Genomic DNA, 11,407 nt, shown 5'->3' on the forward strand with positions numbered 1-11,407 from the left:
ATATATATATATATATGTATAATATATATATATATATATATACACATAATATAATATTAACATAAAAATTAAAATAATATTTATTAGACAAAGTATAATATATTAACATATCCAATTATAAATATAATAAATTATATAAATATTTAAAATTATTACATTTTATAAACAACATTTTCTTTACAATATCACGCTTAAGATTTTTCTCACACAATAAAAATGGCTCAAATTGTTCAAATGTAGATATCTTTCCTCTCGAAACATGGTTTTGAAAGTGAAGTGTTTGTTTCATTTGGTTAAATATATGTGTCCCTCTATTTTTGTTAGACTCTGCAGAAGTCTTTTTAAAAAGGGAAGTGTTTGTTTCAAACATTAGTTCCTGATCTGTAAAGAGACGTGTGTGTTTGTCACCTGAACTCTCCAGATCAGTGCTCTGTTGTCCCATCCACCCGAAACCAGCCACTGAGCGTCCGGACTGAAGCTCACCGTCTCCACACTCCCTCTGTGAGCTGACAAGCAGAAACATGTTCAATGAAGTTAAGTTTGACTGAAACTATGGTTATTGTAAGGGTGATTATAAAACAGAACAAAGGATGATGCTGATGAGATGCTGCTGCTGAAGCTGTGAATCATGTGATAGATCAGTATTGAACGGAGTATGAGTACCTGTCAGTAAGTGTGTGCATTCAGTGCCGGAGCGGCTCCAGATTCTGACGGTACGGTCGTGAGACGCGCTCGCAAACAGCTGACCATCCGAGGAGAAAACACATGATTTCACAGGACCTGCGTGTTTATTTCAAAACAAAAATATTAAACAGAAAATGTTGAACTTTATGCTTACCTACATACATTAAATACACTCCATACCCACATTGCACCACTGGATGGACTCGTTAATGTTTGTGTATTAATATATTGATTTTTGCTCTTTTGTAAGTTTTTTTTAATTTTTATCTTTAACTAGTTTCTCTGGATTCTGTGCTCTACGAATCTGTTTGTTTGTGTTCTGGATTGCTTGTACTTACTGACCCCTTGGCCCTGGATTTAGTCTTTTCCCTGTTATTGAGCTCTGCTAATAAAACCCTGCTAATAAAACGATACTCCTCCATTATGAATTAGGCCTACACTTACTTTGATATTTATACATCAGGGCAAGTTCTAAAAATTATAATTTTTTTTTAACTCCAGTAAATCTTTTATCAAGATTGGCTTATTTATTTATTTTTATGTTTTCCACATTTCATGAAACACCATTTTGTGACAACATGCCCCACTATATGAGGTAAGTTGAACGTGCCATTAAACAGCCAATTTTCCAAGTTTTTTCGGTGCCTAGCCCCAATTTGTGACTTTCTTCATTCAGGTCTGATGTCCTTTAACAGCTACAGAACAGAAGATTCTTGCACTGTGCATTTGATAATCTTCTTACTTTTTTTTTCTTTCCAATTCTGATGTTCTGGGCCAGATGTCATGTTTACGCATCCTTTTTCCACTATGATACTACTGTATGAGTAATATATTGATATATTTTGAGAGTTAGCTAGCAGGTTTTTACCATTGACTTCAGGGTTTGAAATTAACACCCGCCAACCCGCCAAATGCGGGTAAAAATCAGCTGTGGCGGGTAACGCTGTCAAATCACAAGCCAATTTGGCGGGTTACTTTTCGTAAATTATGTTTACTAATTAATTTCTTGAGGAAGTTCATGTAAGCCAAATCTGCGCAGATTTAGTGCAAATTGGCTGGTGAGTGAAAAAGTTAATTTCAAACCCTGATTGACTTCTACTAAAGCGAAATCGTCTGTTCTGAGAATAAGGGTTGCCAGGTTTTCACAACAAAACCCACCCAATTGCTATTCAAAACTAGCCCAATCGCATTCCTGTGGCTAAATATATCACGTTATTGGGGTCGCTTCAACAGTGGAAACAGTGTTAGAGTAGCCCGATTCCACGGAAAAACCACGGACTTGGCAACACTGCTGAGAATATGTAAGTATGGTGAGCGTTTACGAAATTCCGCGAAAAAGGCGGGTTGCTTTACGGCAGCAACAAATGCAGGTGCACAGCTATCCACATTAATTATTACGACAGTGATATATTTACCACAGTGAATTCCACTCGCTTAACGGTAGTGGACTCCAGAGTCGCAAAAATACACAAATGCCTTGTCCAAATACCCACACGTGCGGTCTTGGCCACTTGAGAGCGCGTGCGCGTGACAGGAAGTAAGTGCACAAGACTGTCCCAGGTCTTAAAAACGGCAAAGCGCAGTGCCCTTAACGCACACTAAACCCATCTCGAATACCGCTCCGGAGCACTATTCGAGGCTTAGTGTATCCCATCATGCATCATGGTCTGGAAATAAATCGTGATACTTTTTGCCGAGATCTCGCGAGAGGTCACGAAAACCTTTCCAATGTAAGTTAAATATTAATATAATAATTAGATATGACATAATTTTGTAGAAAAACTGTGTTTTTACGTTTTATTGGTGCAAAGATGAGTAGTGGTGATATTTATTTTGTACAACAGTTGCAACTGCTTTTATCACTTAATTAGAAGCACTACAAACTAAATTATGTCATGTTATAGGGACTACTGAACAGACATTTAGAAGTTGATTTTAAAATGCAAAGTATTTAAAATTAAAATTAAGCTATGTAAACACTTGCATTTTTACAACACTACAAGTGTGTCCCATCAGGTAATGAAAAGTTCAACACACACTTGTGGTCTTCATCCTCACTTGAACACTTGGGCCAAATACAGGAAATACGTCATATAAGTGGTCAAGTGCAAAGACCACAAGTGTGGGTATTATACCTGAGTGTCCGCTAAATGTGGCCAGGTGTTTTGCACTGGTGGAGTTCCACAGGTACAGTCTGCCGTCATCACAGCACGTGAGCAGAATCTGACAGTCAGGTGAGAATGCGCAGCAGTTCACCTGAGACACAGATGACAACATAACGCTGCTGAAACAACATTCACCTAATTCATTTAATTTATGTAAAATTAAAAAAATTATACAAAATAGATAATTAAACATATAAACATTATTTAAATATATAGAGAAAGAAAATTAAGTAGGCTGCAGACAAAATATCAGCGCTTACCTCTCCTTTGTGTCTGGAAAAATACCTAATGTTGGACACGCTGAAGTCTTCTGAGGGATGGCGCCACATGGCTCCTTTTTCATGAGAAATCGCCATATCAGAAATGTAATAATGAATCACACATGGTCAATAGAAGCATAGCTGCAGTGGTGAGTGTTGCAGCTCAGATTTGTTTGGGTTTTGACTGTTTCTGTATCCAGAGTTACGCTCTCTTGAGTTATGAGGGCTGCGCCTGCGGTTTATTGGGATTTTTCTCCTGGTTTAGACAGTCATTAACTCTGAAAAATCACTTTAACGAGCTCAGTTTGAGTGTTCACCTGCCAGTTGCACTTTTTAAGCACTGAAATTAAGTAATGTGCTTAAAAATCACTTGTATATTTATATAGTTTGACCAAAATTACGTTATAATGGTATGTATGCGGCACTATTGTACCGTTGCCACATAAAAATTTCTTAAAGGGATAGTTCACAATAAAAAAATCTGTCATCAGTTACTCACCTTCATGTCGTTTCAAACTTGTATGACTTTCTTTCTTTTGCAGAACATAAAAGAAAATATTTTGAAGAATGTTTGGTAGCGTAACCAAAACTCTTTTGGTTACCACTGACATCTATTGGATGAAAAAAATAAGAAATACCGAGACATTTCTCAAATCTCCTTTTTTGTTCCACAGCATAAATAAAGAAACACAGATTTGAAATTACATGGGGTTGAGTCTATTAGTTGATTAGTTGTATAGTGTATTAGTTGAATTACATCAAATGAAACATTATAATACTTATATCTTATAGCCTAATATTAAATATTATTAAGAAATTAAATTAGTAATATGATTTAAGACAAGATGTCAATTGTTTCTAGGCTAAAGGAGAGAAATCTCTATGAATCCTCTCAGTAAGTCTATGTTTGAGAATCCCAAACTTCAGAAATGTTCACATACTGTAAGGAATTTAGGCACCGTCCTGTTAAATGCGTCATCTCTATCCATGTGTGTTTATGCTGTGTGTGCAATATGCGTTTGAATACCAGTTCACACGTGTAAACACACTCTGTGACCATTCAGAAGTCCTGATGTGTTAGTGTCACTTCAGAACACCATGTCCTTTTCCCATAAAAATGTGAGTATTTTTGAGAAATTACCCCCAGGCACTAATTTTCCATGCCTGACTGTTTCTGATGTGCTCTGTTTGTAAAGAAGACATCTGTGTTCCAGTCTCACAGTTCGAGAGAGTAACTGACGCACCAGATCAGTAGGCTTTCTATCTGAATGTTTACTCTGAACAGCAGGATGTTTAGTAGGTGTTTGCATGTGGATGTTTAATAGTTGTTTGCATGAGTTTCACGCAGCTCGCTCGCAGCAGGAGATGCATGTTAGTCATTCAATGTGTCCTCACATGCAGGAAACAATGACACCTTTCACCTTTACTGAATAATAATCACTTTGATAGAAACCCAGCAGTTTCGAAAACAAAATATTAAGTCATCCATAGTTGATGCACATGCTTTTTAGAGAAAAAAAAAACAGTTCAAACTGTTTGGGGACAAAAAGCAATCCTAAAATCATGCATAGTTAAGATAACGAAATGTATCGTCATATCAACTTTTAAAGGAATATTTCACTCAAAAATTTAAAATAGTTGAAAATGTACTCACCCTCAGGCAATCCAAGATGTAGATGAGTTTGTTTCTTCATCAGATTTGGAGAAATTTAGCATTACATCACTTGCTCTCCAATGGATCCTCTGGAGTGAATGGGTGCCGTCAGAATGAGAGTCCAAACAGCTGATAAAAACATCACAATAATCTACAAGTAATCCACACCACTCCAGTCCATCAGTTAACATCTTATGAAGAGAAAAGCTGCATGTTTGTAAGAAACAAATCCATCAAGATCGTTTTTAACATCAAACCATTACTTCTGACTAAAACAATACGTCGTCTATACATAATATTGCTTTTTCCAGTGAAAAAGATCTCGTCTGAATCAGGAGAGAAGTATACACAAATCAAGTATTGTTTACAAGTGAAAACAGTTCTAAACAAATATGTGGGGTGGATTTTGATGTGAGAGGACAACAGCGGATGGACTTCTTCAAGAGGAAGCATTATTATGGATTATAGACTCATATTTTAGCCAGAGGCGACGGTTTAGAGTTAAAATGCTTTTATGATGGCTTTGTTTCTTATAAACATGCAGCTTTTCACTTCACAAGACGTTATGAACTGGAATCATGTGGATTACTTGTGAATTATTGTGATGTTTTTATCAACTGTTTATCAACTCTCATTCTGACGGCACCCATTCACTGCAGAGGATCCATTGATCCAATAATGAGCACATTTTTGGGTGAACTATTCCTTTAAAAGAGAGCAGAAAATGCATCCCATCTCCTTTGTTGACGACGTCAAATCAAGCTCTTTTGGTGCATTGGTGCAGTATTATGTGTATAATATACGTTTCTTTTTTAGATCATTTTTGTTTTATTCTTGCACAATAAAGAGTTTTGGTATTGTGTTTGATTGCCAGTTGATGTTCAGTGTAAAATCTGGTAAAAACTAGTTTAGAAGAAGTTGAGCTCTCTGACCTGCGGGTTAGGGCTATAATTAAATCAAAAGTGTGTGTGTGTGCGCGCGCGGATATGTGTGGGTGTGCAAGAATGCATGTTTTGCTGCATTACTTAAATCACATCTAGGTATGAGTTTGTCCTTTGTAGGAAACAGGAAAGCATCTCTCTCTCATGTTTTTGTCACCCTTTGATGTATATTCGATCTGTTCCTACTGCGTCATGGATAACTCTTGCTGGCTGTACCGCAGTAACCAACAAATAAGAAGATAATACACTGAGGGGAAGTGAAAACAGACGTCCAGATGGTTGTAGATTACAAGATAATAAATGTGACCTCTATATTTGTTTTATCTCTCACCTACAGGCGTTTCCTTCTCACAATGGTTAAATTTACATGCACGCAAAATCTTTGGCTGAACAACAAGATATTTGTTTGAAACCGTCAAACTAAACAAAAATTACTGATAGACCACCGCCAAGTGAGCAATAAATAAATAAAAACTGTGAACGGACCCTTTAAGACTTTAGATGGATAAAGTTTTGGACGATTAAGAACACAAAATAATAGAAGTAATTATGATGACAAAGGCTGAAAGGGGTTCAAATGAGGGGGTGATGATGTCATCGGTTTGGAACGATACCGCTATTCGAGAGAGAGAGAGAGAGAGAGAGAGAGAGAGAGAGAGAGACTCGCAGTCACCTCTTGTGTCTTTACGCCCTTCATCTGGATTCCACACACACAGACAAACCGTGTGGAGACTTCGCTTGTTTTGAATTGACCGTATTGGACGTGTTTCTCAGTCATGGGGAAAGTTTTGCTTGTCGTTTTGATAACTTTAATTCTTCTAAACGCGACCCAGGCTAAAGGTAAGCGAATAGGTTTGTTAGATGTGTTTAAACTCGTTTCACTTCAAACGTTCCATTGCTCTGTATAGCAGTTTGAATTTCCTGTTGTTCATCAGTGTGATGAACAGTGTTGGGCAAGTTACTTCCAAAATGTAATACATTATATATTACTAGTTACTGTCTTTTGAAAGTAATTAGTTACATTACAATATTACTGTCTCTGAATTGTAATGCATTACACTACTTTTGAGTTACTTTTGAGTTACTTTCATCATATTATTACTTTTGTAATGCGTTACTCCCAACACTGGTGATGAAAGAGAAACGAGTAGATTTACTGTGAAAATCCAACACCATACAGCATTAAATCTGAAAGAAGCATTTTGCGCAAATAATTAAACTGAAGTAGAAATGAATTAAATTGAAGTGGAAGTGTATTAGTCTTTGATTGTTTTTTTTCTTGAGAGTAAGACTGTATTTCTCAGTGAAATAATCTATAATCAGATGTGATCAATTACAGTAAAACATTTGACAGTAAAACAAATTTTATTTTTTGTTATAAGTAGTATAAGGCAACAGAAGGTCTTTTTAAAAGTATATGGATATCATAGAGTAAGACAATTTAAGATTAAAATATTTTTCACAATTTTAATCAGTTTTTTTGCATTTCACTTAAATATTATCAGTTAATACGAATACATGTGTATATATTTATACAAAGTTTAAATATGATTTAAAATTTTTTGAGATGGATAATATACAAATACAATATATATATATATATATAAACACATAAAATAACACTCAATTTCAACATTTATTCTCCTTATCCAGTCCTATGCAAAGCATGCTGGGAACTAGAAACCCACTGCCCAACTTTCAACGTCATCAAGACAATTTGATTAATACTAAAAATAACACAAACATTTAAAATTACGTGCAATATTACGCTGATGTAATGATCAGCATTATTATGTCAAAAGAACTTATCAAAATTATGTTTGCAACTATAAATGTTTACTTAGATTTTTTAACTCTCCTCTATGTCCACCTGCAGGAAAGAGGGCCAGGAAGAGCAAACGCAACAGCACTGACATCGCCAGCCCGAGGACCTTTCGAGGACACGGCATCCCAGTCAACGTACCTCCTCCTCCAAACCGAACGACAGACCCCCAAACACACGTCCTCCCATCCGCCGTTGATGTTGAAGTCAAGTTACGAAGCAACAACACAGCAAACTACCTCCAAGGTCCTCTGAGCAATAGGTTCATCCCAGCGGTCTACATCATAGCCATCATTGTCGGCATTCCCGCCAATATCGCCATCTTGGTCTCCCTTGGAACCAAAGTGCGGGTCATTTCGTCGGCTATTTTGTACTGTAGCTTGGCAGCGTCCGACTTGCTGCTGTTGTTCAGCCTGTTACTGAAGACGCACTATCATCTCAGCGGAAACCATTGGATATTCGGCGAAGCCGCTTGTCGTATCACGACCGCCTGTTTTTACGGAAACCTTTACTGCTCCGCTTTCACACTAGCATGCATTAGCATCAAACGCTACCTAGCTGTGGTTCATCCTTTCCTTTATAAAAGCTTGCCGAAGCGCTCATTCAGCACATGGGGTTGTTTAACCGTCTGGATCGTATTTATCATCGCCCTTCTGCCGGAATTCCTAGTGCAACAAAGCTACCGCATCACAGATCTCGGAATAATCACATGCCATGACGTTCTTCTTGCTGAAGACCAGTGGCTTGTCTATTATAACTTAGGCTTGACCTGTGTAGGTTTTTTCCTGCCCCTAGTGGTGACAGTCGCATGTTACACCTCTATCATCTGGCACCTGAACCGTTCGCACCGAGACTGGGCTCTTTATATCAGAGCTAGCACGTTTAACTTCATTATCTTCGTTTTGTGCTTCAGCCCGAGCAGCTGCCTTCATTTCGTGCATTACCTTCTGCTGTCTGTCGGCTCTACGGAGAGTTTTTACATCTACTTCAGCGTGACCGTGTGTCTGTGTTGCCTGCATAGCGCTCTGGATCCGTATCTGTTCGTGCTCATGTCCAGGACCGTCGGAACCAAACGCTACTTCCTTACGCGCAAAGGACGTGCGCTTAGCATCTCTGCGTAAATCAACATGAAATGTGCGGTGTGCAACCCATTTAACTTCTCTAATCTTTGGATATTTAATGTGACCTGTCTGAAATAGCCGAAAGACACTTAGACAACCGCTTTTAAAAAAATACTGTTACTTTAATACTTTTATTCAGCAAGAATGCATCAAATTGATCAAAATTGACAGTAAAGACATTCATAACATTTATAATGAAAGATTTCATTTGAACTTTCTATTCATCAAAGAATCCTGAAAAAATAGGAAGGAACACAATCATTTTCAACATTGATAATTATAAGAAATGTTTCTTGAGCAGCAAATCAGCATAGAATGATTTCTGAAGGGTCGTGTAACACTGATGTGGAAGCCTGTTTTCGCCACGGGATAAAAAAAAAATTGTGACTTTTTATCTCACAGTTTGGACTTTTTTTCTTGCAAGAGATTATATCTCATAATTCGCTTTTTTTCATTCTCTTTTTTCATTTGTTATTTCATGGAGGAAACAAAAAACGGAATTTTCGAGATGTAAAATCTGAATTCTGAGGAAAAGTCAGAACTGCAAGATGTAAACTCAGTATTTCAAGATGTAAATGCAGAGTTTAAATTTCTAATGAAAAGAAAAATCTGAATTGTAAAATAAAAAGTCACAATTACCTTTTTCATTTTTTTGTGGAATCAGGCTTTCATATACTGAAGACTGGAGTAAAGCCTGCTGAAAATACAGCTTTGCATCACTGGAATAAATGTAATAAATTACATTATAAAACGGATAGTTCCGATCCTTGATTCTGATTGGCTGAGCCACGTTCGAAAGCTGTTGTAAATTACTCTACAAACATACACCTTTGTTTACGTTTGTCTGTTGCTTGGCAACCACTTTGTTGCAACCACAACTGATTCTGAGGAACTACATTGTTTGGTGGAAGAATACTGTTTTTATTAATATCATTACACTTTATTTGCTCTGTTTTATTTCGTGAAACCTTTCTCCGCTTCTCGTCGTGCCTAACAACGCCCCTTAGCTGTTATAAATTCACTGTAAACCACGGCTTCTTGGGGCTTATTGCTTTATTTTATAATATATTCAAACAGAAAACAATTATTTAAATTGTACTAATATTTCACAATATTACTCATTTATACTTATATACTTAATTAGATGCATTAAGTATATTAAGCAAATAGTCAATTGTGATTTCATGTTGACTATATTATTCTAAAAAGGAGTTCTCTAGAATGTTTTTTGGTTTCGATCTTGTTTCTGAACCTCTTTGTTCTAGATTTAAAGTTTTTAATATGTGAAGTGCCACGAGGAGAACTAATAGTTGGTCGTTCCAGCCAGAATCGGTTGGAGAGGAGCAGCACCTTTTATACTGAATACAAATGGAGAGTCATTTGAATGGCCCTGAAAGAAAAGGATGTAATATATTGCCTGGACTGTGTTCAGAGTCTGTGTGTTTTGAATGTTACATAAAGCCTTGTTGACCAAGGCAAAGTTTGTCTGTATATGTTATCCTTATTTGTATAGAGAATCCAAATGTTGTATTATAATGCCTATATTTAAACTCGTGTGATTTTAAAGCACAGCATTAATATGGTCATTAAAACAAATAAAACAAAAGTTGCAGCTGTCTTATATTTTGGTTTAATGAAGCTTTATCAGGACAGATGGTCATATTGAATATGCAATCTACGTGACTAAGGTCCAGTGGTGTGTGTTGGGTTTTCTCTTTATTTTTCTTTGGATTAGATTCATCATACAACATGCAGGATGGATTCGACTGCAGTTTGGAGACGCTGTCTCTGGCCTGAAGACAAAAGTGCCAGTGGGCTGTGACTAACAGTGTCGTAACAGATTGTTTCTCTCTGATTCTCATGCAGACATGCACATACAGAGACACACACTGCTTAAAGGAAGAGTTCACCCAAAAATGAAAATAAGCTGAAACTTTACTCACCCTCAGGAGATGTAGATGAGTTTCATCGGTACAGATTTGGAGAAGTTTAGCATTACATCAGTTGCTCACCAATGGATCCTCTGCAGTGAATGGGTGCCGTCAGAATGAGAGTCCAAACAGCTGATAAAAACATCACAGTAATCAACATCAAGTCCTCTATCCATAATATTGCATTCTCCAGTGAAAAAGTGGTCTCGGAGAGAAATATGCACAGATCAAGCAGTGTTTACAAGCCGAAACAGTTCTACCCTTACGAAAAAGAAGTTTATTCAAGTGTGCTATTAGTATACTTCTTTTAAACTAAAAAATAGGAAAGTATACTTTTAGTCTACTTTTTCTGTACTTCTCAGAAATGGGCTTTATGTTCTTCTCAGAAATATACTTAAAATGACATTTAAGTATACTTGACTTATACTTAGAAAAAGTCTAAATATATTTTTAGCTATAATTGTGCTCCTAGAATCCGTGATTTCATTGTTATACTGTAGGGGGCGCTAGTACACATCTTCTGTACAGAATTTCCAAAAAACACAAGTGAAGAAGAAACCGAAACAACAGATCCTTCCACATGTATTCTAACACGATCATCAGACATAAAACAGCATCAAAACTATGTAACATTATGGAATAAAATGTCGACCAATAAAGAGGTAATAATAACTGTCAAGCTTTGGGGTGTTGATCGACTTTATCTACGTTTTGATTATCATTCTGAATCCAATTCATAGTCTTTTTTCAGCTTTTTGTTCAAAATGTTGTTTATTTCTCTTTTTTTATTTATGAAACTTATCCACATTCAAGTGTTTAAAAAAAGAAT

General features: G+C 36.5%; 2 protein-coding genes across 2 annotated transcripts in view; one reads left to right on the forward strand and one right to left on the reverse strand.

The window, feature by feature from the left end:
• wdr38 (WD repeat domain 38) overlaps positions 1-3,294 on the reverse strand; it is a 5,775-nt gene extending 2,481 nt beyond the window's left edge. Inside the window, exons 1-4 of the mRNA XM_016569054.1 lie at positions 3,110-3,294; positions 2,820-2,940; positions 664-780; positions 409-506 (exon numbers count right to left, since the gene is read on the reverse strand). Of these exons, the coding sequence (XP_016424540.1) occupies positions 409-506; positions 664-780; positions 2,820-2,940; positions 3,110-3,205 (432 nt within the window). The 5' untranslated portion in view covers positions 3,206-3,294. The remainder of the gene's footprint in view (positions 1-408; positions 507-663; positions 781-2,819; positions 2,941-3,109) is intronic.
• Positions 3,295-6,372: 3,078 nt separating this feature from the next.
• On the forward strand, positions 6,373-8,795 carry LOC107752975 (proteinase-activated receptor 3). Its single transcript, XM_016569055.1, has 2 exons — positions 6,373-6,544; positions 7,581-8,795. The coding sequence occupies exons 1-2, from the start codon at positions 6,481-6,483 to the stop codon at positions 8,645-8,647; spliced, it is 1,131 nt and encodes a 376-aa protein (XP_016424541.1). The 5' UTR covers positions 6,373-6,480; the 3' UTR covers positions 8,648-8,795.
• The last annotated feature ends 2,612 nt before the right edge of the window (positions 8,796-11,407 follow it).

The sequence above is a fragment of the Sinocyclocheilus rhinocerous genome, unplaced genomic scaffold, assembly GCF_001515625.1.
Source record: "Sinocyclocheilus rhinocerous isolate Xijiao unplaced genomic scaffold, SAMN03320098_v1.1 scaffold231, whole genome shotgun sequence".
Taxonomy (NCBI): Eukaryota; Metazoa; Chordata; class Actinopteri; order Cypriniformes; family Cyprinidae; genus Sinocyclocheilus; species Sinocyclocheilus rhinocerous.

Coding starts and splice junctions, on each gene's coding strand:
- LOC107752975 (XM_016569055.1), top strand. CDS start 6,481: ATGGGGAAAGTTTTGCTTGTCGTTTTGATAACTTTAATTCTTCTAAAC. Junction 6,545..7,580: donor AAACGCGACCCAGGCTAAAG/GTAAGCGAATAG, acceptor GTCCACCTGCAG/GAAAGAGGGCCAGGAAGAGC.